A 27,878-nucleotide genomic window follows, 5' to 3' on the forward strand; every position below is an offset into this window, starting at 1 on the left:
GTCCAAAAGGCAGCCTGACAAACAGACCTTCGACTCTCCACAGTTGAGAGTAGAAATGTATTTCAACCTCCAAATCCCAAGGTTCACCTTCAGCTCCACATCGGACTGATTCTGCATCCTCATGACTGAAAATGCTGCACTTCGATTCAGCCTCATGCTCAATCCATCTGTCTCGCTGTTTTGCTCTTGTGGTCGGTTCGTAGTTTGACAAGGACAGAGGCAACAGTTTTCTGTGGCCATCATCTTCTTCTTTTTCTTTCGGCTTCTCCCTTCAGGGGTGGCCACAGCGGCTCATCCTCCTCCATCTCACCCTGTCCTCTGCTTCCTCTTCTCTCAAACCTGCAAACTTCATGTCCTCCTTCACCACCTCCATAAATCTCCTCCTTGGACTGTACCACTGGTTGACCCAGACACGTCTGTTATGTTTGACTTTTGGAAAATCTACTTCAATACTGTGTTGAAAATCTCAGTGACTGAATCACTCTCCAAGTCCGTTGGTTCACTGCCAGTAAAAAAAAAAGCTCAAGAGCTCCTGGGTTATTATTGGCCACCGAGCCTGTTTGCTTTGGCTTTGCATCCAACGCACATCACTCATACAGATCATTGCATATTTCCTGATAAGTCTCAGTCAGTTATTGGTGGCATGTCAGCACTGCTCCACGCTCTGAATGCCCTGATCCGCTAATTACTTTAATGCATGCATGAAGTTGTCACTCAAACGCACTGGTATTGCACCATTCTGATTCATCTTAGTCAAAGAGTTTCTTCAGTCTTCATCAATCTTCACCTGCGGGACTCTCCCGCAGGTGACGACTTGTGCAAAACCTTGCAACCTGCATGGACCTTTAACCATGGAACGGTGAGGAGCGCCACCTAACGGGACGTAAAAATCTGTCTGTACTGTGAACTGTGGCACCGCGATACTGGTTCACACCACTTGGTAGAGGCTGAGTGTGGACTGACTCTAAACATGCACTCAAACCTTTAAAACTAAAGTGGCTCTGATACTTGATACTTGAAAACGCATTACGCCAAATTCGACAGCAGAGACGAAGAGAATACTTTCATTTGCACTTAGTGAAATTGTTTTTACACTTCATTTATTTATTTTTGAAAATCTTAGTAGTTTTAAAAATAATTTCTCTTGAAGTGAAAATGTAATAATACTTTTTTCAGACTTTTACTTTTATCACTTGTTTGCTGATTTATTTGAAACGATTCTTCCATGTTATGTTAAGTTTATTTAACCTGGGGTCAGTGTTACAAATGAAACTAATTCCCTACCCACTGTTCTCGTGCATTTTCTGCACAGACCTCACATATTGCCCCGACTCCATCACACTATATTACACTTCCTCCCGCGGAATTGTTACAGGCCTTCACTAAACTCTTTTCACAGCAAACAATGGATCTGTGGCGATGCTTCCTGGCATGACACCATACTGCTGCTCACTGTAGTAATTGAATGCATGTCTTTAAAATGAACATGTGATAGAAATGTCTGGGAGGGATCATGCGAAAGCCTCTGAAAGGAGTTGTCATGGAATAGAATGTAAGCAGCAACTCCGCTTGGTCATGTGCATTCAAGTGGAGGGAATTTAAAGCCAGTCAAGTGTATGCGAAGAAGAATTGTACGCGATGGTTCATTTCAGGTGAGTCTGTTCGGGCCAAACTTTATTTGAAGGACATAATGTTAGTAAATGCAACACAGCTCTGTTAGCTGATGCTGTTTACCAAAGTGACAAGGAAGTTCACACCTAGAGTGTCTCAAAACATATCTATATATATATATATATCTATATCTCTGTATAACTATATATCTTGTGCTGGCTGCACCTTTCCCATGAAGGCCAAGACAGACAAGACACGAAGCTGTTGTTGGTTTAACTCACAATCTTGAAGCAAGACATCCCTATGATGCTTCTCCGATCATTATAAAGTGTTTTATGTTCATTCTAGCAAAAAGTTCTACAAGTTTCACTCATAAGACATGTATTGCTGGTCTGTTGTGTCTTTGGTTTGAAATCTGGTTAATTATATTTGTCTTTTTTGAGTTGAGTAAATAGTGTTTGAGACATACTGGGTCCGCCATAAGCTCATATTGACATACAGGGGTTGGATGAAAGAATGGAAAGCGGAAGGATTCTGCATCCTCATGACGTTGCGCAGATGGTTCGATCTCATGCTCCATCCATCGGTCTTGCTGGAATCATTATGTTGACCGGCATGAAGGAGAGGTGATTCCAACGATAAACAAATAGTTTTTGTGCATGGATCCCAGTCTTGGGCTACATGATAGGTTAGCTCATTGAGCTTTGGAGGGCTACTGCAAACTTTGGGATTTCCCTCAGTTTAGTACCTTAATGTGGTCAGTACATAGTTTGACAAGGACTGAGGCAACACACACTGTGGCCGCCTCTTTGCTGAACACGTTGGGTCCACTTGTTGACCCAGACATACAGGGATTGGACAAAATAATGGAAACTTCTTAAAGCTAAAAAAGCTTTAAGATGTTTCCATTATTTTGTCCAACCCCTGTATCTTTTGTTACATTGGATTTACATCAGACCTTTTGCGAAACCAAATTCAATATTGTGTTGAAACTCTGAGTCACTGAATCACTCTTAAAATCTGTCAGTTCACTGTCAGTAAAAACAAAACTCAACAGCTCCTGGGTTATTATTGGCCACCGAGACTGTTTGTTTTGGCTTTGCATCCAGCACACATCACGCATATCAGATCATTCAGCATTTCCTGATAAGTCTCACTCTGTTAGTTATTGGTGAGTCAGGTAGTGCTAAGTTTTGCCTTTTCCTTCCTGATTTCCTTGGACTAGAACATCGGAGTAGGCCTGAGCGGGATCGTATACTACTTTGTTTCCGAAAAATGGTATTTTATGACGTTTTTCCCACGTCATATATTGTTCACGTACCGCTATAATGAATGAATTTGCTAAAGTGAAGAAGGGGAGCCGACAGAATCAGACTACTGATGACTGGTTACTATCTTAAGAAGTAACTGAACAAGGCAAAGTTTACCTACTTAACTCAGAAAAAGAAAATGGAATACAGTACAGGACACCTACGAACCAACATAGTCCTGTGACGGCCCATATATCTAAAACAAATATGTTTAAAAGCAAAGAGCTATTTACAAAACACGACTATCAAGGCAGGCCATCTGCACTACAAGGCGTGTTATTCATTCATTCATTGACTCGTGTTCTTCTGTAAATGTGAGCTGCAGTGTTTCTCTTACGCTATATAGTTTTTTGTCTCATGTTTGGTGCAGCTGCTGAACATCTGAGTTCCAACAACACAACATCTGCTAATGTTGAGGTAATTAATGATCAATGATGTAGACAAACACTGTTCTCTTCCATCTAAATATCCTTGTTGTGATTTGACAAGCTCTTATCCATCCCTGCACTCAACATGTGGGAGCGATGTGTTTGCGTTTTGCGGCCAAGTCCTTGCTGAGGACCATACTCTGAGTCAATCTGTCAGAAGCTGTCATGAGCTAATGTGACAAAGACTTGATCACTCAACGCAGACAGACTGAAATAGGAATTCAAAAAACATCAGCTTCTTTGTCAATAACAGAAATGTAACCTTCTGATGCAGGCATTGTTATCCAGGCTACTTAACAGTAGTCTTAACATAGTCTGGTGGGATCGAACTGCACTTTGTTAACTTCGGCACAGATTAACTCATGAATATTGCCTCTCCCTGTGAGCATAGAAAGAAGAGCAATCAGTAAATATATATTCAGTGCATTGTTGGCATACTATTATGTATTCCAAAAAGACATGTTAAAGCGAGTCAATTTTTTTGACTCGCTTTAACATGTAAGGGTCAGAAATCTAAACAAGAACAGAACAGAGGAGGGATTTGAGCTGCCCTTGTTCTGTGAGACCAACTTGGGGTGGTTTTCATCCAAGCAACTATGGTTGTGATATTCACGACACTGTGACCTGGGGCACCTTGGTTTGGTGTAGATTCTATTGCTTTTGATGGGTGATTAAGCCTGGCCAACTTGAGTTGCAGAATCATTTGTTCCATGACTCTGTTTTGCTTCAGGCACTCCTCAAGAACACATCAGGTGAATGAGTGTGTTTTCGTATCCCCACTGTAACTTACCAGAAGTGAAGAGGTGCCCGGTGCGTGTCCAGCTCTGAATGTGCGTTTCTGTGCAGTTTGGCTGGGACAAAGTCATAAACCAAGTAACGCTCTGTCCCAGACTCGCCTCATCCCTGTCCCAGCTCCAGCCCACAACAGGACATCAAACCCTGAAGTGAGCGCTCCAGCCTCGGAGGTGTCGAGGAGCACCTCCCATGTGACACTCTACCACGGTCCAGTGTGGAGACAGCAAAGGTTTTACACCTCAATATGAAGAAAGAACAGTCAGTAAATGTAGCTAATGGGACACGTCTGCATACAGAGGCTGCATTATACACAATAACAAAGCGCGTCATGGGTCAGCTGATCGGTCCGTGCATGTTATGTTTTTTCCGGCTTTTCTCAGGGGCGTTCGAGTTCTAGATTTTCGTTCGAAATCCGAAGCAAAAAAATCTAGAAATTTATGTGCGTACTCCGATTTGTTTGAATTCCGGGACGTTCGAAAACCGAGGTACCACTGTAGTTGACGGGGAACTCCTCTTAGCAGCCGGCACTGCAATGCCTCGTTTATCCACGAGGAGGCGCGTGGATACATTTGGCCCTCAGCGACTTCAATAGTCGAACTGTACCTTTCTGCAGATGTTTACCAAACAAAATAACACATGAATGTACCGTATGGATTTGGCAGCCATGCATAGTAATACTGGGCTCCTCAATGCACAAGCGTGAGCGCAAAGCCATGTAATCAGAAGTTACGGAGCGACAGTTTATCTGTGACTCAAAGTAATGCTGCCAAATTACAGCAGTATCTCATTTACAGTTACCCATTAAAGGCTGTTTGTTGTCACACGGAGACATTCAGGACAATAAGGGTTTTGTGTTTATCAGCCAACATTCGCATTTGGCTTGATGGTGCCAAGTTAGAAACCATATTCACAGTGTATTCCTGTCCAAAAGCTTGTTCTGCTTCGTAGGGTCACAACATATCTGACCGGGTTTATGACCTCTTGAAGCCTAAACATGATTTCCTGTTATTCCTGATATTTCATTGATCTAATAAGCTGCGTCCTCAGATCAACCCTCCAGAGTGGGTCTGCTCAGATGACTTGCACTTGACTTTTCGTAAACTTATTAAAGCAATGTAATTGAATATATGTTACAGTGTAGTTTGTGGAGTCATATCCGCGCAGAGCTCCCAGTTTGAGGAGCAATTTACACCCATCCATTTTCTCACTCTTATTTGGAGTTGGGTTTGCTCAGTCCACGCCTCCCTGTCTCCAGAAAGTTTGCAGGGGGATTACCGAGACTTGCCCTGGGTCCACCCAGAAACCTAATCTCTCATTCATCCAGGGTCAGCTGCAGAATTCCCTCCGAGGTGAACATGCCCGGAACACCTCACCAGGAAGGTGTCCATCAGTCAACTTGACAAGCTGTCAGAGCCAAGCCACGGCTCTCATCAGATGACCGAGCCTTTTATCGTATCTCTCAAGAATCTCCATCCTCTCTGCAGACTTGGAGTCGCCGCTGCTGACTGCAAACTTATTTCAGACTCGTATATTTGTGACCTTGTTCTTTCGGTCCATACCTAAAGTTCAGGAGAAAGAAGACAGAAAACAGAGTATCTGATAGACTGCTGGTCTGACTGAGATCGACAAGACCAGATGGCCAGTGTGCGGTGCTGAGATGACAAGGTCGGCGGGCACTGTGGAAGTTCTTGCGTGCTGCGTCTCTGACGGAAATGATTGTTTATCTAATCGCCAAGTGACGACTTCTGCACTCATCTGGAGGAAACTTGCATTTTCCAGACGTTCATGAATCACTCTGGGATGTACGAAGCGCACAGGAGTCGGAAAAGTACTACCACATGATTCCGATGCTGAAACTGAAAGCAGAAACTAGACCTCCACTGCTTGAACTTTCTTTTATTACAAGTTTATTCCCTCAAACACGTCTCTTCTGATTCAAGGGCATAATCGATTTTCTGTCATAAATCAAACATCAACAAACAAAGCTGTTCAGAGCCAGTCAGGTGCCCTTATCCCTCCATCCTTATCCATGATGGGATAGGTCCCATCATGCCCTTGTAGCCAGGCGGAAGTTAGGTAGGCACGGTGGGTCAGACGCAATTTCAGGTGCCAGGCTCCCCTGCCTTGCTGTCTGCCCCGTCTCACGATTTGGATGGCAGCGTTGGTGATGATGTCAGCGCCAGACTACCCACCTCTGAACACCACAATTTACCACAATGCATTGTACACCTATCAGTGCTGTCCGGTGCTTGTCTTGGCTGTGCCTATTAATAGTTGCAGTGTGCTGGAAACTGTTGAATTCTAGTGGTACGGGAACATCCAAATTCTCAAGCTGGTTTGTCTAGTAATCTTTTTAGCAACTCTGTAATTGTGTTGAATGAAGAATGCTGCGTTTTTTACTGATGTCCTGAACCCAGCAAGACGCAGTAGAAGCCAGGGAGTGAGTGACTAATGGGTAAAGATGATTATCCAGATGGAAATCTGGAACATTACCGACGGTTACTTAGCCGTTCCTTGTGCCATTTTCAGCAGTTGCTGAGAGTCTCATTGAAATCGGGGGAATTTTTTTGCAAGCTATTTTGCTGACGGACTGAAAAACTCCAGCGAAAACTTAACAGGAGTCATCAGAACAAGTGCTTGGAAAACAGTTTTTTGAAACATCCAAACAAATATTGCGTTTCTTTTCCAGACCTGACGAGCGTCCATGTCTTAGTGTAAGCAAGTGTACTGGATGTCCTCTGACGTAAAATGTACATTCAGGCGTCCTCTTACATTGAACAGAAACATCTGCCAAGAAGTCAACAGGCAACCAAAAGCACTTCCTCCAAACATTGCACACTGGATTATTCTGATCATGATGACACTTGCTGATAACACTTCCTTCCTCCATTATATCCTGTTATTGGCCTCAATGATGCTAGAATTCTGCTCTCTTCTATTGAGCCTCAATATTGCTTTGACACAGCCAGACAAGCTGATGTTAAATATCAAAGTCATCGCATTTCAAGACCTGGACTTCTGCTGTCGAGTTCAGATATTTTGAACCGATTTTTCACAAAACCTCTGGAGGCCAGGGGGAAAAAAAATGGAGACCTTGTGGCTTCATGGGGACCATTTGGCCGGACCCCACCAATCCAAGCCTCGATTTCAGGATAAAAAATAACTAAGAATAAATAATAACTAAAAATAGCAAGGTTATTATAATTTGATCAATTGATTGAGTCCCAGTGAAGGTTAGCCATTTTTTTTGGATGGTTAACTTAAGGATTTAGTCCCTCAGGTCTTGATTTAAATGACCAACTAAATGCACATGCACATTTTTTTCCCTTCGTCCTTCAATGTGGATGTACTTTTTTCATAATGTTGAGGATCTTCAGTTTTTCCTCATCTAAAAATTGTTGCAATATCTCACTCGCATTTCTTTCCCCACATCTCATGAACTATTGTATCTATTCTATACTCTATTCTATAGCAACAAAATAAAATAAATACCAATCTACATGCTCAGAATACAAGCCCTTTTACTATTTACTAGTACTATCTATTGTATTGATTAAATTGTCCTGCAGAATTACTCCATAAGGTGTTAATTTAGAAAAAAAAAAACAGAAAAACATTATAATAATTTCACTGTATTCTAACATTCATATGTTTTTGTCAGTGCAAGACTCTTTTTTCCAAGCAATGACAGACTTTACAAACATTTTGTCTACAGGTGAGGTGTTTTGGAGTGGGTACTTTATTTGTCATGTGCAGCTGGAGGAGTATCAGAGCTCTCAAGTAAAAAGGTATTCCACGCTCTGTGCTAAATGACGATGAACCCATGTTGGTTTGAAGGCGTATATGTGAAATGTGTGCCCATCTTTAGGTGGCAACTACAGTACATTTGAGACCACGTAACAGGGGGCTCAATTTTGTTTATTTTTTGCGACAATCTGTCCTCAGTGTGTACCTACTGTAGCAGTCCAGACACCACAATCGCCTGTTCAGTATTGGTTGTGTCTTTGTAGTGGTAAGTATCTGTCCACGCAGTCAACCCATCATCATTCCTGTGGCGTAATATCTAGAGGCTGGTTGCTGCCGTGTTGCATGTTGCATTCTCATTCATCTAAATGATGTGCTGAGGGGATGTTGGCCACCCCGACCGAAGCTGAGGGCTAAACGGGAACTGAGCTACTGAAATGAGTGTGAGGAACTTGGTAACAGTAGGCGCATATGGCAGCCTTGAACAGCCCCCTCATCCTGATCCTAACCTCAGCAATAGACTGTTGAAAAGGGACAGTTACATCCGTACGCGGCAGGTGACGTATGGAGCCATAATTTACACGGAGGCCTCAGAAGTATGTCATGATCTGTATGGGAACTTGTTTGAGGAGTGACTGTTTGCCTGGTTTGCCTGTTTTGCACAGATGTAATGTACTTCGATTTTGGCCGCTGATAATATTAGATGAGGCACATGAATGACTAATATACTCCACTTGTCACAGCTCATTTACGTTGTCCATCTTCATTTTGCTTCTCCTAAAACTTTTACAGCACGCGACACCAGGCTGAAATTAGAAGGCTTGAAAAACAGAGTACGGTTTGTTGCTAATGCTGTGGGGGGAGTCGAGCGGTCAGCTGATGACACTGCTTCATGACTCATATCTTTGAAAGTCACCAGTTGAATGAGTCAGGATTACTGGTGACATTGCGCAGTCCTAGAGCAAAACTTGGTAAAACCCCCATGCAGTCATGTTACCATCATGTGCCAGTCCCAACATGCGTTAGAAGGAATACTGTATAACCTCTGCAGCAACTCGAAAATGCCTTATAAGTGTAAGTGACCTCAAATATGCAACTGGACTCATTGAAATAAAAGTAACTTTTAACTGTCTAAGAATCAAGGCGTTGAGTCTTAAAGTACTTTTATGAATGCTGTGTTGAGAGTCAATGACGCCAGTAACTTGTGAAGTGTTGCTTTATTCGTATGAGTGAGTGGGTGAACTCACTGCACCAAGCTTCTTCATCCTTCTTAGTCACGCCTGATGTCCTCATCTTCTTTTACCACATTTATCGCTTGTTGTCAAACGCTACATAGAAGCAGCTAGCTTGTTCATGGTAGTCAGGTTGAACTGGACTGGTTAACTGGAGCCTCTCCTAAGATCACATAAAGTAATTGTTTGATAAGTGATTCATTGTTTATTCATATTTTTCCTCCATTACTCCATTATTCAATACAATACAGTAAAAACAATAGGATCATCTTAGGAGGACATACCGCACCAACTTAGAGATGCTTTTCCTGAAAGCAACAATGGACCTGAGGGTCATTTTCATGGCCCTGTTCACTTCATCAGTGAATTCAGTCATGAAAGTGGAATTTGAATATCTCTCCCAGTTCCAGTCATTTCAGTCACCAGAATTTCCACAGAAAATTCCCTTTCCTCAGCTGCATCATTTGTCAGAGAGGTTCTGCCGGCACGTTGCAGCTGGGTGAGGAAGTGTCCCCCTGAATCATCAGACTGAAAAGTGGCAGCCCTATCAGGAGTCTGGAGGACGACTGAGCTCCTCACCCGCGCTCCCAAAACACCTGCCAATCAAATCTCTAAGTCGTGACCCAGAGTTCATGAGCAAAGGTGAGAGGGGGAGCTCTTTGTCTCTTCACACCAAACATCTGCCTGACCACAGACTCACCTTGAAACAGGAACAGCCCAACAATCTGCGTTATTGTGTTTTAATCTCCCACAAGCGCCAAACATCTGGCTCTTCTCTCGCTTCCGCATCTGGGAACTGACCGTCTCGTCTTTTCATGCGCAGCCACAAGCTCATTTTCATACTCTTGTGTGCGTTTATTGTCGCCGTGTTGGCTCCCACTGCCCCCTGACGCTCATTACGACTCTATAAAACCTCAGTGAGGTTTATTGTTGTAGTTATTTATCGACTTCAGTGGGTGCAGAGGTGACCTCAGGAAGGGGAGCGCGCCGGGAGAAAATGGCCCAGCTGGTAGGATGAGCAGCTGAGCAGATGTTGCTAGATTTACCAAATGTTGTGACAGATTGTCTGAGGGAGAGGAAGAAATGCTCATATATTATTTGATTTTGTTGTAAAAGAATGCTCTTTTTCCCCCAATTTAATTTCCAAGTTCAATTAGTTCACAAATGTACCACAGTTTTAAACTCGTGCCATGGCATGATGCAGAGGGGACCTTCATTGTTGACCGTGCCATGGCATACTACTTATCGTTATCACAATCTCAGGACTTTTGTTTTCATGTCATATTCAAATTTATCATGCTATCATTGTAGAACTTATATTTTTGACATTTTCACAAATGAAGAAATTATGGATTGTGGCCAAAGCCAAAGCTGCAAGAAATTTAAAATGCTTAGCCTAATACCAAATAGTACACAATAATACAATAAATGTAGTTGTTAAAATTTAAACAATTCTTAAAATATTGCATAAATAGTCGAGTACATTTTTCTACATGTTTTTCAATAAACCCCATGGTGCACTTTTGTATTTAAAAACGCTTTCGATTATGTTGCGTTGTCAATTTGAATCATCATTCAGGCAGCTTTGCACAGTGTTTGGCTTAGGTAGCAAAGAGTCGCCAAAGCTGTTTTTTTTTTTTTTTTTTTTGGCAGTATTTGGATGAATATATTTGGCCACTGAATATTCGACGCATCCCTACTTTGGACTGTTATTAATTTGGCTGCTCCCTTTTCCAAGAGGGGAGCTATGAGGTTATGTTGGGTTGTTGCAGTAAACAAATGTTTGCATGAGGAACACATTTATGGTCCCTCTTGTGTTGATAAAATCTTCCCTTAAACTACATCTGGAACAAATGTAAATGTGTGATTCATTTACCATTTATCACACTTTAATGCATCTTTAGTGCGCTTAATTGAGATTAAAATTTTAATCTTTTGACGGCCCTCATCACGACGCTGTAAATTTTCTTGTGGACTTTGGGTCAGTTTTAATGGTCTACAAACATACAGAGCATAAGGTTTTCTGATTCTGATATACATGGATGATCAATGTAGCTGCAGCTGGAAAAAGTTTTTGGTTGACAGTAAAACACATTCACACATGTAAGCAACAAGAAAAAAACAGTTTTGAGTTGTTGCTGTTGTTGCAAGCGCACACTATCCAGATTGCACTCAGTCAGACCAATCACGCATTTCAGTAATCCCATTTTTTTTGGAGCTTAGTCAATTAGCCCCCAAATGTGAAGCAAAGGATGGCGCTTCATAAACCTTCAGACTCTCTCAACTTTCTGCTCGGCTAATGGAAGGTTATAGCATTAGCCGCTGAGCTAATTATGTTAATGGTCAGCTCATGCTGCGCTAACTCCAGCTTAAACTCCTTCCATTGCTCTTTGTCAATGGATTCCACTTTTCCCGTTTGTTCTCGAGGCATGACCTAGGCAGCGAGGGTTCATGGGTAACAGTCAAACAGGGCAGCATGTGACAGTGCGATGGATGAACAACAATTGTATCTCCTGTTGGAGTTTTTATCGTATGAATTGGATGGATGAATACGAGTCCGTCCGTTTGTCACATAACTGTCATATATAGCGGAGACTTCTGAGCCAACCGTGCTTGCTACGATCTTAGATTGTGTCTTCATTCAATTTCTTCTCTTCCTATTCATTCATGTGGACATCGAGAGCATAAATTTAAAGTCTATTTGTTTGGAGAAGCTGGACCGTTGCTTGTCTTCATCCAGATTACGTCACTGGGTTTTAAACCAACAACCTCCACAACATTTTGACTACAGAGGCAGGCGAGACCATACATTGTTTTTGTTGCAAAGTTTTGAAACTCAATAGAAAAATCAGAAGTCAGACACCACCAGATAGGTGGGGGTGTCTCTGACTTTCCAAGTGACTTGCAGATGCGTCACTATAACATAATGGTGCTTGATTTGTGTATGTGTTTGCAAATATGTTTTGTTCTTATGTCCTGAAAACTGCACTGACTTGGAGACTTGGAGTTTTTAACGAGTGAGCATTAGCATTCTGCTTATGAGTCCCAACCTTCTCCATTTTTCCAGAAGCATTTGTTTTATGCCATGCATGCATTTACAGTACTGCCATATATTGCCCTTAAAACACATTTCCGATTGTGTTCTTCTCACACAAACACTTTGCCACTGAGGTTTAACAGGTTCACTGACAATAATTGTCAGAGTTGCTCTGACAGTTAACCTAGTTGCACATCTTAGACAGTTAAATGAATAATAAAAAAAGGTTACAAAAACGTATTTTGAACTACAAATTTTAAAATCCGTTGTGTTGCTGACTTGCTGAGCTGACTACCATCTCAGGACACTCAAAACAAACACATGTTGACCAACTGAAGCTCTCAGCTCATCCGAATGGACTACAGGCCACAAGTACAATATGATAAAACACATCTGTAGACATGCGCAAAAACATGCACAAAACATTTGTTTGTTTTCTGAAACAGAACGGAACTATGTGTACAGGAGAATGGGAGGTAGAAATGAACATTTGGCCATCTGTGGATGATTGTCATTCCATTTGCACCAAATAACAAAGATCCTCTTGCGCTAGACGATGGAGAGAATTTGGGTGGAAAAATGTAATGCATTTCTTCATAACATCTGATATGAAAAGTAAACAATTGGACAGACCAATCACACATATTTTGGGTGCGCACTAGATTGCAAGAAGTCTGGAATGATTCTCTTCATGTCACGTCTTGGCGGTTAACTTGAAGTGTGAGGTGGCATCGAAATGTAGCCCAGTTTTAATCCCAGCTAATCTAGAGGAAGAAACTTCTCACATGGCTGAGTGTATCTTAAATGCGCTTGTATATTTCAGGATTTTTGTTTTCTTTTCGTATCAATGTTGCATACTTTTTCCTTGCACAGTTGGTTGCTGCGGACAAATAAATAAACAGGATGTTACTCAAGAAAGTGTGTGAGTCTTTCACAAGCACTTGATGTCTTCATCCACTCCGAGCACCAAACCCATATCCCCCGTCCCCTCATGCTGGGTTTCCCTCCAGAAGCGCTGACTGTAATCTCCAGAGTTTACTTCATTCAGTGTTTCTCTGGGTTTAGACGAGGTCAGCGCCTTCTGCTCGGGACAGCTGGAGGAAATCCCAATACTCCTGCCAACACATCTGCACGTTTTGGTTGCAACAACACATACTTGAATGAGATAGTTGTTGATGACACCTCAACGTCAGGAAGAGAAAATTCTGATAGAGATTATGTAAGTACACATTGGGATGAGTTTTCGACATCACATGTTGCGTTTTCAAATTCTGATATTGGGGCTGAGGCTTGCTCTGCCAGCACTGTCCGTGTGATTGTTCTGGCTCATGAAGCAAGATGGACCTCTTATTGATATACTGTGTGCAAGACAAGAATTGCCAAGAAACCTTCCCTGAGGTTTCTACTGGCAGAACATTCTATTCTACTGGTACTGTGCCCCGCATCACATGCCCCATTTGTTTTCCTCTGGAAGTGCATCAAATTATCTCTGCGTAATGTTTATCATTTTTATTCAGTTCCCTATTGTTTTATTACTTTTTCTTGTCATCGTTATTTAATGCTTTTAGACAAATTATTATTAATATTATTAATATTATTATTATTATCTGGATTAAATAACCAACATCTCACCAATTTGACTGCATGCCTGGATGATGGTCGATCCTATTGATAGTGATAATCCAGTGTTTACAACCTCAGAGGAAGGAGACTGAACGGCTCAGGCTCAGTTAGCATTGTGCGGCTACCTGCGATTAGCATTATCTTGCTATCCTTGTGGGGGATCGAGGTATAGATTTGCCCCTAGTTCTTGTTTGACTTGGGTCTGAAAATAGCAGTCTACAAGGCATGTGGTTGTCCGGTGTTTTATCATTGACTAGCAAGGGAGTAGCAACAAGCGATTAGTCCTTGCTTGACAAGCAGGGTTAATGGATATCATTGACTTTTTTTTTTATGTTAATATCTGGAATGTTAGCATCTGTTCATATCTCAATAAAGATACGTTATAATTTAATTTAGCAAATAATCCTCCCTCCCTCTCTATGCCAAGCTTTTGAAATGCTTTTTTGTAATATTCCTATGACTTTTTTTGTTGAAAAACATTTCATACCTGAAAGTTAAGACTTGATTTGTTTTTCAATTCAAAAGTACATATAAATAAATAAAATAGATTAAAAAAAAATTGAGGCCCATCCCAGGTTGTGTTCAAATCTTCTTTTTAAGTGACAAATTCCTGTAATAATTTACTCCTCACAACTTGATTAAAATGTCTCCCCACTTTAAATGGATTTCTTTTCAGAACTATCAAAATAATTTCCATTCTTTTTTGCCATATCTATTTTGCACATACAGTATATACGCATGCCGTTTGTCCTCTGTTTTTCAGCCTTTTATCAATGGCATTGTCTGATACCATATATTGCTATAGTTGGGAGATAAAGCAAAACTAAATTAAACAACACCACACAGAAGAGGGCTTCAATGTATTTCTCTTCATTAAGATGTTCCAATTTATACTTTGGTCAACCTCACAATCCAATATTTTTAGCGAGTGAATACCTTCCCACCTACTTTTTTAAAGGCTTGTTCTAATCAGTTATTGCTTTTTTTGTAGTTTTGACAGTGCTTTTGTCCTCAACCACTGCAATGATGCATATATTTAGCTCAAAGTCACCAGGTTGAAGGACTCCATTTCTCCCACTCCATTCAGAATGTTTTGGCCTCTCACATCAACATTCCTTACATGTCTGGCATGTGCTGAGTGTATCCATGTTCCTTTCTGTATATGATTAGGGTTGATTTATGGTTCATGTCAGTCAAGACGCAGCATGTTTGTTTGAACTGAGGAATCACAGCTGTTTCTAGAAAGCTTTTGCAATGTTCCGCAACTTCTTTAGAACTTTGAAGGGAAAGAAAGGCTTTATTATCAGCCTTCATGTGGCAAAGGATGTTTCATGCAGCAGCAAACATTAACACAACTGTGTGTTTGTGGTTTTAGATCTTACAGGTGAATCTAGTGATGTCCATCCTGCTGTACGTGATGGTCCTCGTGTACCTCTATGGTATCCAGGCTACCAACATGGAGGGCGGTCATCACGGCCAGCAGCAGCAGCAGCTGCCCAGTCCAGACCCGCTCAACGCTCTCATCATCCAGCTGCTGCGGGCCGACCTGACCAGAGGGAGGAGCAGAGGGAACCAGAGTCAGCAGGGATGGAGCCGGGATCCTCAGGAGACGCTGCCGTTGCTGCTCGGAGACAACTTTCCTCTGGAGGAGCAAGGGGCTTTGGAACACGAGTGGGAGGCGGAGAGCAGCGACGGATTATTGGACGCACAGGTGACGCTGCTGCACTCGGAACTTCTACGTCAACAAAAACGCTACAACTCGCCTCGAGTCCTTCTGAGTGAAAGGCAGCCGCTGCAGCCCCCACCGCTCTACCTGGCGGACGATTTCATGGGTCAGGAGGGCTCGGCGGCCAGCAACAGAACAAGGAAGAAGCGCGACGCCGAGCACAAGAGCTACCGTGGGGAGTATTCAGTGTGTGACAGCATGAGCCAGTGGGTGACAGACAAAACCCAGGCCGCAGACCTTCTAGGGAACAGCGTCACCGTACTGGGCAAAATCAAAACCAGTTCAACACAGGAAGTTAAACAGTACTTTTACGAGACCAGCTGTCGGACGCCCAGACCCGTGAAAGACGGCTGCAGGGGCATCGACAACAAGAACTGGAACTCGCAGTGCAAGACGAGGCAGACGCACGTCAGAGCGCTGACGCAGCTCGGTACCAAAGTGGCCTGGAGCTGGATACGCATCAACACGTCCTGCGTGTGTGCGCTGTCGCGGAAGCGCCACCGGACGTAAACACAGCTGGAATTCCACTTCCTGGATTTTAGCAAACTTCTGCTGAAGAAAATCGCGGGTCCATTTAAACTTTATTTCTCACCGTCTGGTGCATGACGGCCATTTTGGAAGAACTCCTGAGTGTGTGAAGAGTAAATGTACATATAAATTATTTAAATTATATGAATGCATGTAGGCTGTACATGTGTATATCTATCTGTATATGAATATATTTGTGTTATTTATTGACCCAAAAAAGGAATGAAACAAGCTCAGAACTTTAAGATTTTAAGACTTTTCAACTGCAAAGGTGCTTCAGTAGGACTTTACATGTGCCTTTTGACCAGAGTGGGTGCGGGAGGAAATTGGGTCACGACCAGTTGGGAGCGAATATTGATTCAGACCACAGTACCCAAAGTAAGTTTTCATGTTAATGTGTTGTAACCTGCTGTAGGAGACCAAATTCCTCACATCGGCAAACACTGAAGGATGCAGACGAAATATTTTATGGGTTCTCTCTGGTCCACTTGTTCACCGAACTGGTTTCATGAGACATTTTTTGTTTCTTCCTTTGTAATAAAAGAGTTGAAATCAGTCTAAAACATTTCACTGCCACAGGTTCAACACTGAATAGCCAGAACATTATGACCGCCTGTCTGTTTAATGACGTAAATAAGCAAATTATTCAGTTAGAGGTCTAGTGCCTGGTGACGGGTGGTGGCTCAAGTGAAATCTCAACTTTCAGCAGGAAGAATAGTCATGCAACACACATACATACAATATGTGTCTTGTACAATAAAAACACAATTGTAGCGTCCAGTAATGCCGCGCCAGCTATATCAAAAATGAATACAGAAAAATAGTGAACAGTCAATAGACTTTTGGAACACCCCAATAGGAAGGTGCTGATCCACAGGCTACTGCACTTTGCTTCTCTCATTGTCTTCTGGCTCAAGTCCTTCTTCTCTTGTCAGATAGTGATATGTCGGCCCTCCATCAACCCTGAGCAAGACCCCAGTTACACTCCTCAACCTGGGGAAAGAGCTACAGCAGCAAAAATAGAACAAGCATTTACTGAACCAAATGAAAACATAAATGTAGTTTTTTTGCAAAACAAGAAAAAAAATGTTTATCATGAAAATAACTCCACCATTCAAATACAAAAGAGAAGACATAAGTGGAAAAAAATGATATTTAATACTGACTTTTTATTCACTTTTTCTGTGACAGTTGTGTGTACTCAAACATTTGTATCCTACTGCAAACCAAAACAGAAGTCTTCTCATCATGCAGCTCATCAGCTCGGTCCCAGCTCGCCTCTTATCTTATCGAGACTTGCTTCCCTTTATGAAAGTGGTTCTGTCTGTGAGTGTCAGAAGATCTCAGCATTCCTAGAGAAAGGATGTCTGCTGAATTTAGCTTTATAGCGGATTGATGCGACAAAGAATAGAACTAATCTTAAAGCTGGTCAAGTTTGTTTGATGGGTTCTGAAATTGCCACGTTGTTGCCGTACTGAGGAAGACGATTGAGGCAGACTGAGGGTGGGACGCTGACTCCAGAACCAGAGACGGTCATAATGGTATGGGTAACTGGGTGACACTGGTGTTATTACGTTAACTACGTAACTGCTATTGTATTTCAGCCGTGCAATATTGTGTGTTCACAGATGAAGAAAGATGAAGTCAGTCACTACTCACCTGCTCATAAATGTTGAAAGGCGAGCTCAGCAGGTGATAAACAACCAGCTGACGTCACTCTTTAGGAGTGAGAGTGACACACTGATGATGATGAAGACATGAAGCTGTCGCTATTAAATTCCTGGGAGGTCGCAGAACACAAGTGAGCTAACAGCTAAGGTATGTCGGTGTGTTGGAGACGGGATAGAACACATCGTGTGCCAGCAGCATATGGACTCATTGTAGGCTCTGTTATTCAACGCCAGAGTGAAGATGAGCAAGGTTGGACTTGAGGGACATTCACTGGAGACATACAGGGGTTGGACAAAATAATGGAAACCCCTTAAAGCTAAAAAAGCTTCAAAGGTCCAACCCCTGTACATATCCATGAGGAAAGAGATTTGATAGTTTTAGGAGTTCCAGTCTGTGGCTTCTGAAATTTTGATGGAACCTTCTCATGTCATGCTGCTATGCTTAAGTCCTTCACATTAGTTCTGTTGCTGTGGCAACAGTTAAGAAGAAAACACCATCAAGCAGTGGTCACTGGCCTTACCAATATCAAGACTGGAGAAACTCACCACACGTTTCATGGTATCATCTGGCTTGTGGACTAAAGGAGCTAGGTTGCAGTGGTCCATCCAGTAAGTGCTTTATGGTGTTTTATTCGAAATTTAAAGTGCTTTAGCTATGCAGCGGTTCATATGCTGCAAGTATGGAACACATACACAATAGTCTCCCTTTCACAAGACCTTTCTTCACACAATATATTGGATAAGCAGCTTCAACTTGAAGAGCACTGTCTGAAAATCAAGGTTGCATGATGGACAGGTCCTCTCCAGGTTAGGCTAGATGGACTGGCGTAAAAGGCTGTAGTTGTCTCTCTATGGTGTCTTTGATCTCAGATATGGTGCGAGAAGTTTGATCATCTGGGAGCTTGAGTTTCACCACGTCATGAAAAAATAAATTAGGTGGCTTGGACATCTTGTCTGGTGAGTTGTTGAACTGGTAGGAGGCCCCGCGAAGACTCAGCACAAGCTGCAGTGGTTCCTCACTTCTTACTCACCATTTACCACGTAAGGGTCTGTAACTGCTCCTTGTGAATGACATTGAAAAATCTTTCTTTGTTGGAACCCGACATGTAGATGCTAGTGAGCGCTGTTAAGCTGAGTCAATGTGTTCCGGCTCAAACAATCCCCCTAATGTCACTGGGTCGTGTACACCTGATTATCTCTCCCCGAGGCTTGTCACAAAATGTGATAACACCAATTAGACCTCTTATGATTATCCGTCACCTGTGCCGACTACTTGGAACTGGACCTCCTCCTGCGGAAGCAAAGCTCTGCCAGTCGCGGCCTCTGGACAGAAGTTGTGATCATGCCAGCGTCTTGGATGTGGAAGCACATGCCAGCATGGCCCTCGATTGTGTTGCCGTGACTTAGAGGCAGGTAAGGAAGTGCAGCAGAATGTGTCATCTCTAATGACCCAGGGGGTTTACAGAGGGGTAAAGCTGACTTAAGGAGATGTGCATACTTGCAGAGCTGGGATTTAAGACTGTAATCTCCTATTCTAAAAGGAGCTTACCACTTGTCAGGCTGCATGGGAGAGGAGATCAACCACGCCTTCAATGTGCTGCCTGGAATTGGGAACAAAAGTTTACTTGACTGTGCAGACAGTTATACAATATACCGATAATATACCGATACTCAGACAATCTTTCATTTTTCAGCGGAAGCATCCAGGACGCTGATCACACCTGGCATTTTACATGATCACTAAGCGTCAGGAGTTGCTTTGTGATGACATTTTTAAGAACTTAGTGGCACATAGCAGTCTCACAAAACTCTTTTAAAGCATTTTAAAGCTGGTACCTGCAAAAATGAGTCAAAGTAGTTAAGCTATCCCTAAGCAGGAGCAGGACTCCATGATTGGAAAAGCTTTTGTTTTGGTGCCAGGGGGACTGGAGTTATCTGATAAGGCCTCATGCTAGCGGTCACAGACAATATTTTCACCCAAATTTAAGATGACTTTAGTAATGATCCCTGTCCGAGCGTAAATAAAGACACTGTAAATCAATCCAGTCAACTCAAGACTTCCTTTGGGCAAGTGGAAGCAACAAAGTGGTGATTTTGGAATGACTCAGTGATCTTAAAGACAAATGGTTAGACGTCAGGATGGATGGTGAAATGCAGCGCTAATGCCAAGTGTTTCGGGCTCACAAGATGTTGACAACTTGAGTTTAACTTGTGCTTATGACTCTCAGTGGGACGCTCAGCTCAGGGAAACAGTCAGCATCCATCTCAGATGTAGACGGAGCTAATGGTACAGACATCAGCGCCCACTATAATCTGTCAGTCAATCTGTCAATTTCAGACTGAATCAGACTGAAAAAGCCGCACTACTTTGTTAGAAGACACTGTGAAAGGAGGTGCCTGTGCAAGCTTCCTACTTTGGTCAAAACTGCGCAGCTTTGATTCACATCCTGTTGCATGTCTGAGGTCGCTGGATTATATCTGCAAAGAGGATTCCTGCGACCTAAACTAGCAGTGACAGACGTCAACGGGGTTTTCTTCTCCATCTAGAGGATGGTGGGTCCTGGATTGGGAGTGCATGCGTGAGACCTCGCTGATGAGCCCAAGCTATTTTCTTTCCCCCGCACAGTCGCCAGTGACCTCTAGCCTGCAGGAAAGCCTCGAGGTCAGGGGTCATTCGAGTTTACAAACAAGGACAACCTGAACTGATAAGATGCAGCGACAATCCGCATAGGCCCTGATCCAAAAGTGACTCTTCACTTCAGATGTTAGCAGTAACTTCTCAAAACTATTCAGCACTTCAACAAATCCAATCTTTCTTCCCATCACAAGCATACCTGAAATGCCACATCTGCGCCTGAGTTACGCCATTCTTACATCCATTATTAAAAACAGTGCTGGCCAAATCTTCATTTGACTGATATGTTGGCTTATTTGAGCTTCAGTCTTCCTCAGTGTGTGGAAACGTGAAAATGTTTACTCTGGTTATCTTCCAAGAGAATTTAAGGGATTAAATAGTGCTTTAGTGGGTCGACTCATTATAACATCAGAGATTCCACAAAACAGCTCTGACAGATCCTCTAATTCTGTGTTTTTAAAAGGCAGCTCTTGAAGACACAAGGCCAAATATGGCTGTCCTGGATACAAACTGTTTTTGCTCTGCCCAAAAAATGTTTTTCATTACATTTCTGATGCTTAAAACACTTGCGCATTTGACTACGAAAAAGTTCGCTGCAAGCATCAATAGAAGATTTCATCAAACTTGAGAATTGAAATGTGCCACAGAATAAGTGTGAAGACAAGAGTCTGTCACGCAACATGCCTATCATTTATAACTTCATCTTGAGCTCCAGACGGCGTAGAATGCTGCTTCAGATAGACAGGGTTTCTCTGTGAACCTTTATGTGTTGTATCCCCAAGCAAGTGGAGGATGTTCAAGCCTTATTTATCGCATCTTCTCCACACCAGTTGCACTTGAGCCTGCTGCACTTCCTAACACTCAACAAAACACAGTATTGTCTCAGTCTTCTATCATGCATGGCAGGACCATCCATCAACGCCCTGTCAGCGGCACTCATTGTTTCATATTTACATTTCTTTTGATCCAATCAGAGAGCATGGATCAGAGTACAGAATCACTTTATTTCTCCGGGGGGAAATTGGTTTTTGTTACAACCTCAACTCTTGCTCAAAATAAAAGAGTAATAAAGAAACAGAGAGAGTACGTAACATGGAATGTTACTCATGCAAGATAAAAAAAAAGAATAAATAAAAAAATAAAAATAAAGACATAATAATAAATACTACTAAGCGTGAATGAAAAGAACCATCTAAAGAGTACATGAACCAAAGCTGCATCTTCATATTTAAATGAAATGATGGTGTAATAACTGAAGCAAATAAATAATCAGTAATCCATTGCTCTGTGCCTTGAAGAGATGTAAATGCATACAGGCCAACTGGAGAGGAAAAATAATTATTGACACATTAGCTTACGGAACATATATTACCATAAACATGCTACTTATTTGCAGGTCTATCAGCAGCATGTGAGCCAGTTACAAAACAGCAATAAAACTGACTGGATTAGCGTCTTGTTAATCCTTATTTTCATACAAAACGGTCACCAAAAGTTCACTCTGAACAACACCATAATCAATGATTATTAACGGCAAATAAGCAAGTAATTGTTTTATGAATGGTTAATGCGTGTTTCCCAATCGACAGCTGGGTCTAATTTACTACTAGCAGCACCACTTAGTCACAGTTTCATTCGCTCAAAGAGCTGACGTTCCAAAAACGAAATTCCGATTTTGTCATTCCTCTTGTAAGAATGTATCGTAGCGTACATTTAAAGATGATTTAAGTTTTTGAACAGTCTATCGACAGTGAATTCAATCCTGTACATGGCTGTTGAGGGCAGGTTAATGTTCTCTTTTTAAAAACAAAACAAAAACAAAAAAAGACTCTATTTCAGAAGGAAAGAGGAAAATGGGCCTCAGAGATCTGCTTGAGACAATGCATCATGCATTGACATTGGAAGCACTTGAGTCTGTCTCACATACGTAGGGTGACAATGGGAGGCCTGTGTCGGTGTTGGTGAGCAGGACTTGTGCACACAAACACATGCTGGGATAGGAAACAGAGGAAATGAGGAGGTGTGTTCAAGGCGGGTGATTGGCAGGTGAAATTTCCTGAGCGATGAGGCCGTCTCTGAGAGACGCTAACATCTGGAGTTAAATACGCCCCTGACCACCCACTGTGTCGACTGCCGTCCGTGTGAGGGTGTGAGTGCAAGCCTGCCTGTGAGCCACCGGGTGTCTCTGGAACACAAACTCCTCACAAAGGTTTTTTTTTCCAGACACTGACCTGTGAACCGTCAAATCTCTTTCAACACTGGCACCATCCTGACACATGGAGAGGGAAAGCAGGCCAAACATCAACATGAGCTGTCTCCAAGTGAAACCTGGTTCACCAGTCTCAACATCCTACAGGTCACAAATGGAAAGAGCTCAAGTAGCGTAGTTGAATTTGCAACTTCCTCAAAGTGTCTCAGAGGGCAGAGCATAATGTGAATGAATAGTGGGCAGCATTCAGTATAGGATGAACAGGGACCCCTGGATGGCGGTGATCCATTTTCTCTCCAACTTGCATGCCCAAAGTTAGGTTTGTGGACAACTAGCAGCCGATGAGCAAACCTCACATGGCTCCTAGTGTCCGTAACTACTGGGTCACTAGCACTGTGTACCAGAGAAGCTCCCTCTAAACTCACTCTCTCAGTGACCCTCAAAGATGCCTATATTTTCTTCAGAAGAACGCCTTCATTTATAGCCCAATCTTACCCTGATCCAGCAGATACCTACTGCTCTGTCCCTCTTGCCAAGCTCTTCCTTGTCTGGATGAAGCATGAAGCCATTAAATATGGTCGGAATGGAGAGGGTTTTGTATTATATTGCAAAGCCAATAGATCATAACCAGCAACTAAAGTTACCCTAATAACCAAGACATGTTATCACACTGCCGAGATAAGAAAGTGGTGCATGAACTGTTCCCTCAAAAGTCCACAATGACTTTTTGTAATGCAACCGCTTATCATCAAAATAGCAAATGAGTGTGCCGATCTGCTCTGTTAAGCACAGACCCTGGACTCCCCCAATGCATAGGTCGGACTGTTTCTTCCTCAGTCACACCAGAAACAGGGAGTTTCTATGTCTTCATGAGACCAAACTACTGCTGTCATTCACATCCAGTAGTTGACCGCCGACAGATAAAGTGATCCTTTGTCAGACGTTTTAGCTGAAGATGTTGTTGAAGGCGCCAGTTACTTGGCAGAACATTCATAAAAAAGATGCCGAAAAAGAAATTCCCGCCTTAAAGCGACATTGGCGCCAGAGTCTGTCACCACTGTGTCCACAGGTGCCGCAACTTCTCCAGGTCACATGAGGACTGCAAAAGTCACTTGGTACCCGTTCTATGTTGAAAGGAAATGATAAACCAGACTGAACCCCAGGTTGCCAAGGCACAATTAGGGGTAACACACTGGTGTGGCAGCGCCACACTTACGAATGAAAAACAGGGTTCACAATTTTTTTCCACTTCATGAGGGAATATTTTGAACCTCAATGAAAATATACCACAAGTACAACAGTAGATTAACAAGAACTAAAATGAGTATGAAAAAGGAAAAACCTGGTTGGATTTCAAATACAGTGGCTACCCAGCCAAAATGTTGCTGGAGAAAACAAATTGACAAATTGTTTTCTCAAAAAACACACTGTGAAACACAAAATAAATAAAAAATAAAAATAATTTTAATTTCACAGCCAAAGTAAAACTGCTTTCATGTTTATTTTCATCAACAACAAACTGTACTGTCATGGTCATCGTCACTTCTTCCTATTTTTGGTGCTCTCCCTCTTTCTGTCTTTCGCTCTCACTCTCTCTTTAATTGCCAGTTTTCTTGCTCAAAGCGCTGTGAGGACTGCAGAGGTCTTTGATTCTGTCTAACTATGTCTATATATCTATATGTCTATATATCTATATCCTGCCTCTCTCTCTTCTACCTATTATTGAGTATATTTGCTTGTTTTGATTCTGATCGTCTGTCTCTGTATGTTTCTGTTGTTTGTTTCCTTTATGTTTTTTTTTTCTCTTCTCTTTCAGTTTGGTTCTTCTTCTTCCACACAACTCCACTCATTTATACAGCCTCTATTAGAGAACTACCATTGTTTTTTCAGGGCACTTGTGAATCCTTGTTTTTTTTTTGCACACATGGCCTTGTTGTACGTTGCTTTTCTTTTCCTACTACTTCTTGTGCTACCTGTCTCTCATTTGGCACGGACATAACTGAAGAATTAGATGCACGAATGAAAACCAATACAACATCTTTATGCAGATGTTTATCAGTCAAAGAAAGCAACTCAACAATTGATACCGTGGTAATCTTCATTTGCTGGAGTGAAGTTGTGGCATTCCGGACAGTGTGCTCGACCTCCTTGTGGGAACTGACTGAGTCTGGGAGAACAAAAGTCAGCCCAGTGGGATTCCCCCTTGTAAATGTATACCAGAGTGAATCCCACCGAATCATTGCAGGTGTCCCAGGGGGCACGTGTACTTTCACTGACCTCTGAGTTGCCTCACGCAGACACGGAATACATGATGTGCTGACATCTTAACTGGCTTTCATCAACACAAATTTGACAGAGAGAAAGTGGGATTAGGCAAATCACGCTCAGCAAATGGGCCCCGGGACCTGAAAATGCCTGACTGATGCATTGCTTTGGGAGATGAGGTTGTGGTGTTGAGCTATCCATTCTTCTGACCAAAGACCAACAGAAGATGGAAGCACTTCTTAGCTTGTTTTTGGGAGTCAGTGCCATGCACAGGTATAGGTTCACTCTACTTCATTTAATTCACATCTAGGCTCCAGCAACTTCGGAAATCAAATGTTCAAACCAGTAGGAAGACAGCTTTTTTAAGCATTGAACAATTTACACGTCACAATAAAGTCTGGGTGAATGTTGTGAAACTCTGTGTAACATGCTGAAACCAAATCTTCTCGAACCATCTGACTGCTTAACTCTCCCTGAAATATTTTAGAACACAGACATGACTGTTTTAACTGAAGATCATTCGTCTCTTTATTGACTTGTGGCACTATTTTTAACCCTTGTGGAGGCCCTTCAGTCAGGTCAGTCCGTCACACTCAATCCAAGCACACCTCCAGGGTAGTCCTCTTTCATGTGCAACATCCAACCGCAGATAGTTGTCTGTGACGTCCTGCAGTCAGTAATGTGAGCTCAAAACTCATCTCCCTGCTCCTGCTTTTCCCATAACTCTCAGTCATAATGTTATTTCAGTCTCTGTCCCTGAAGTGGAAGCATAACCCACTCACCCTTACAAAATACTTCTCACAGCGACCCACTTTTGGTCATAAAACTTTGTGTTTACCTTCGCTGAAATAGATAACAGCAACTTTGGTCTCCACGAAAATGGATTAGCTCCATAAATGTCAGAAGTTGGGAGGTCAACATTTTTCACTCAGATAATGAGCCAGGCAAGTCCACTTGATGTAAATCAGTGTGAGTTTAATGCCAGAAACAAGTACATCAAGGGCTCATATGGAGAGGTTTGGTGGCAAAATGAGTCTGGTCTCCGATTTTTGGGGCACGTGGAAAGTGGAGTGGAATGTTGAGAACTAGAGATGCCAGGGAAAAGACAATAAAATGCACTCACAGGAGGATAAGCTTGACTAGGAAGGTTGATCTAGGTAGGTTAAGCTGGAGGAGGCTGACTTGCTGTGGCAGCCTCAGGCCGTAAGTTGAGTGTCGCAATATAGTACGTCCAACACAAAAGGGAAGCAGCCATTATTGCTCTTGAAATTTCATGCTCAGAAATTTCCATTTAGAATTTTACAAGAGCGTTTGCAAGGAATGTTGAGTTGCGACATGACCTTGGAGAGATCAGGGTCTTCTCATTGAAATGTGAGAAAACAACAACCCAAACCCAAATCTGAAACAAGTTTGCGTTCCTTCCCTTTTGCATCTTGTTTGAAAGCATTAAGTAGTTCCCACTAAATTAGAATTAAGTGTTTCGAGGAATCGACAAAGAGGCATTAGGGTCATTCCCTGATCTATCCGTTAAGTAAGATGTAATCTGGTCAGGCCACTTGAAAGTTTTGGCTCAGTCAGAAGTGACAGCTCCAGCAGTTTAGATAGTTTTCGCTCAGAGATTCAGTCTTTTTACTCTCAATGGAATTAGAATTATGTGGCAGGATGAGATGAAATGGGTTATAAAATATCCTCAGACATTAGTGAGTGTGCTGTCTGTGAGTGACATTACTACAGTCTTGCCCTCACAAGTGACTGCACAGTGAGTCTGCATCTGGCGCTCTCTTGGAGGAATTAAGCTGGCACAGGGTTTGTCATGTGCAGAGTTCACTTCACACTAAAGTAGTGACCGGGAGTGATGCCAAAAGCATGACAGGTGCTGAAAAAGGGAGCTGTTTTTTTTTTAAACATGATTCAGCGACAATAAGTTTGTGAGAGACAGTTCAAAAAATAGCTCATAGAGAGAAGCAGTGCAACATAGAGATCTACAACCAGGCACATGATGGCTCTCAGTTTTTCATACTTTTTTTGTTTTTCATTCAAACACTGGCCGGCACCTCCTCGTGGGTATCAAGGGATATTCACGTATTTATTGAATACAATTATTGTTTTGAGTAGAATAGAAGTCACACTTTAAGATCAATGCTAGGTTCAGTTGATCTCACATTGAACTTAGTGAATCACAGCTGATGTTGCCATGTTTTGTGGGTTTACGGAACCGTGTTGCAAGGATGCTTTTGAATGTATAACATGCTCAGATACATGTGGAGAGATTAAGGTCAGAGGATTGTCCAAACAGTGTCAATGCCAAAGTCTGCTGCCCACAGCCACAACACTAATCTGATGATTTGTACCCACCATCAGATTTTCAAGCTACACCCTCACAAAAAGACAAACAAATACCAAATGGAACTATTAAAAAGAAGGCAAAACAAACCCAATTCATACTTCCCAAAAGTGTGTGTGGTGAAGCAATACCCCACACTGTGCCACTCTACAAAGTCAGAGTTAAGCCTCTTGTGTTGTGAGATCTATTGGCTCAAGGATCAGCCATTAAGACATAAGAAGTGTGAGGAATCCGTCATGACAAGAGCTTTCTCAGAGTCACTCTGGGTCATGATGCACTAACCCGCTCACATCTGATTTGGCCAATGATTTAAACCCTGGAAATTAAAAAGGATCTGTGGCAGCGAGCCACAGTTCTGATGGTCACTTTTCATGCTGAGCTGTTTCAGCCCTTCAACTCTGGCCCGTCAGAATCAGTAGGCTGCTGAAATCTGTGTTTTATTTTGTGGTGCATTCTTGGGGAATGATTGAACTTCGATACATTCAGAGATGCAACATCCCTCAATATGTTGAGTAATCCAGCAATTTCCTCTCCATGCGGCAGGCACAAATTCTATATCTCTCCCATAGAAAACCGTACTGTTCCACTCTACAGAGATGTTATCCACAGTATGCTGGAATAACACCTCACAAGTGTTGTTGCCATATGGATAGAAGGGACTGGATTAGGTTAAAAAGAAAAAAAAAAAACTAGATCAAACTAGCACCTGCAACAACACAAC

At 42.3% G+C, this 27,878-nt stretch overlaps 1 protein-coding gene across 1 annotated transcript in view; it reads left to right on the forward strand.

Moving 5' to 3' along the window:
• The window catches only part of ntf3 (neurotrophin 3), a 37,204-nt gene extending 20,480 nt beyond the window's left edge, over positions 1-16,724 (forward strand). The window contains exon 2 of the mRNA XM_053863192.1: positions 15,156-16,724. Within this exon, the coding sequence (XP_053719167.1) occupies positions 15,156-16,016 (861 nt within the window). The 3' untranslated portion in view covers positions 16,017-16,724. The remainder of the gene's footprint in view (positions 1-15,155) is intronic.
• The last annotated feature ends 11,154 nt before the right edge of the window (positions 16,725-27,878 follow it).

The sequence above is a fragment of the Synchiropus splendidus genome, chromosome 4 (assembly GCF_027744825.2).
Source record: "Synchiropus splendidus isolate RoL2022-P1 chromosome 4, RoL_Sspl_1.0, whole genome shotgun sequence".
Lineage (NCBI taxonomy): Eukaryota > Metazoa > Chordata > Actinopteri > Syngnathiformes > Callionymidae > Synchiropus > Synchiropus splendidus.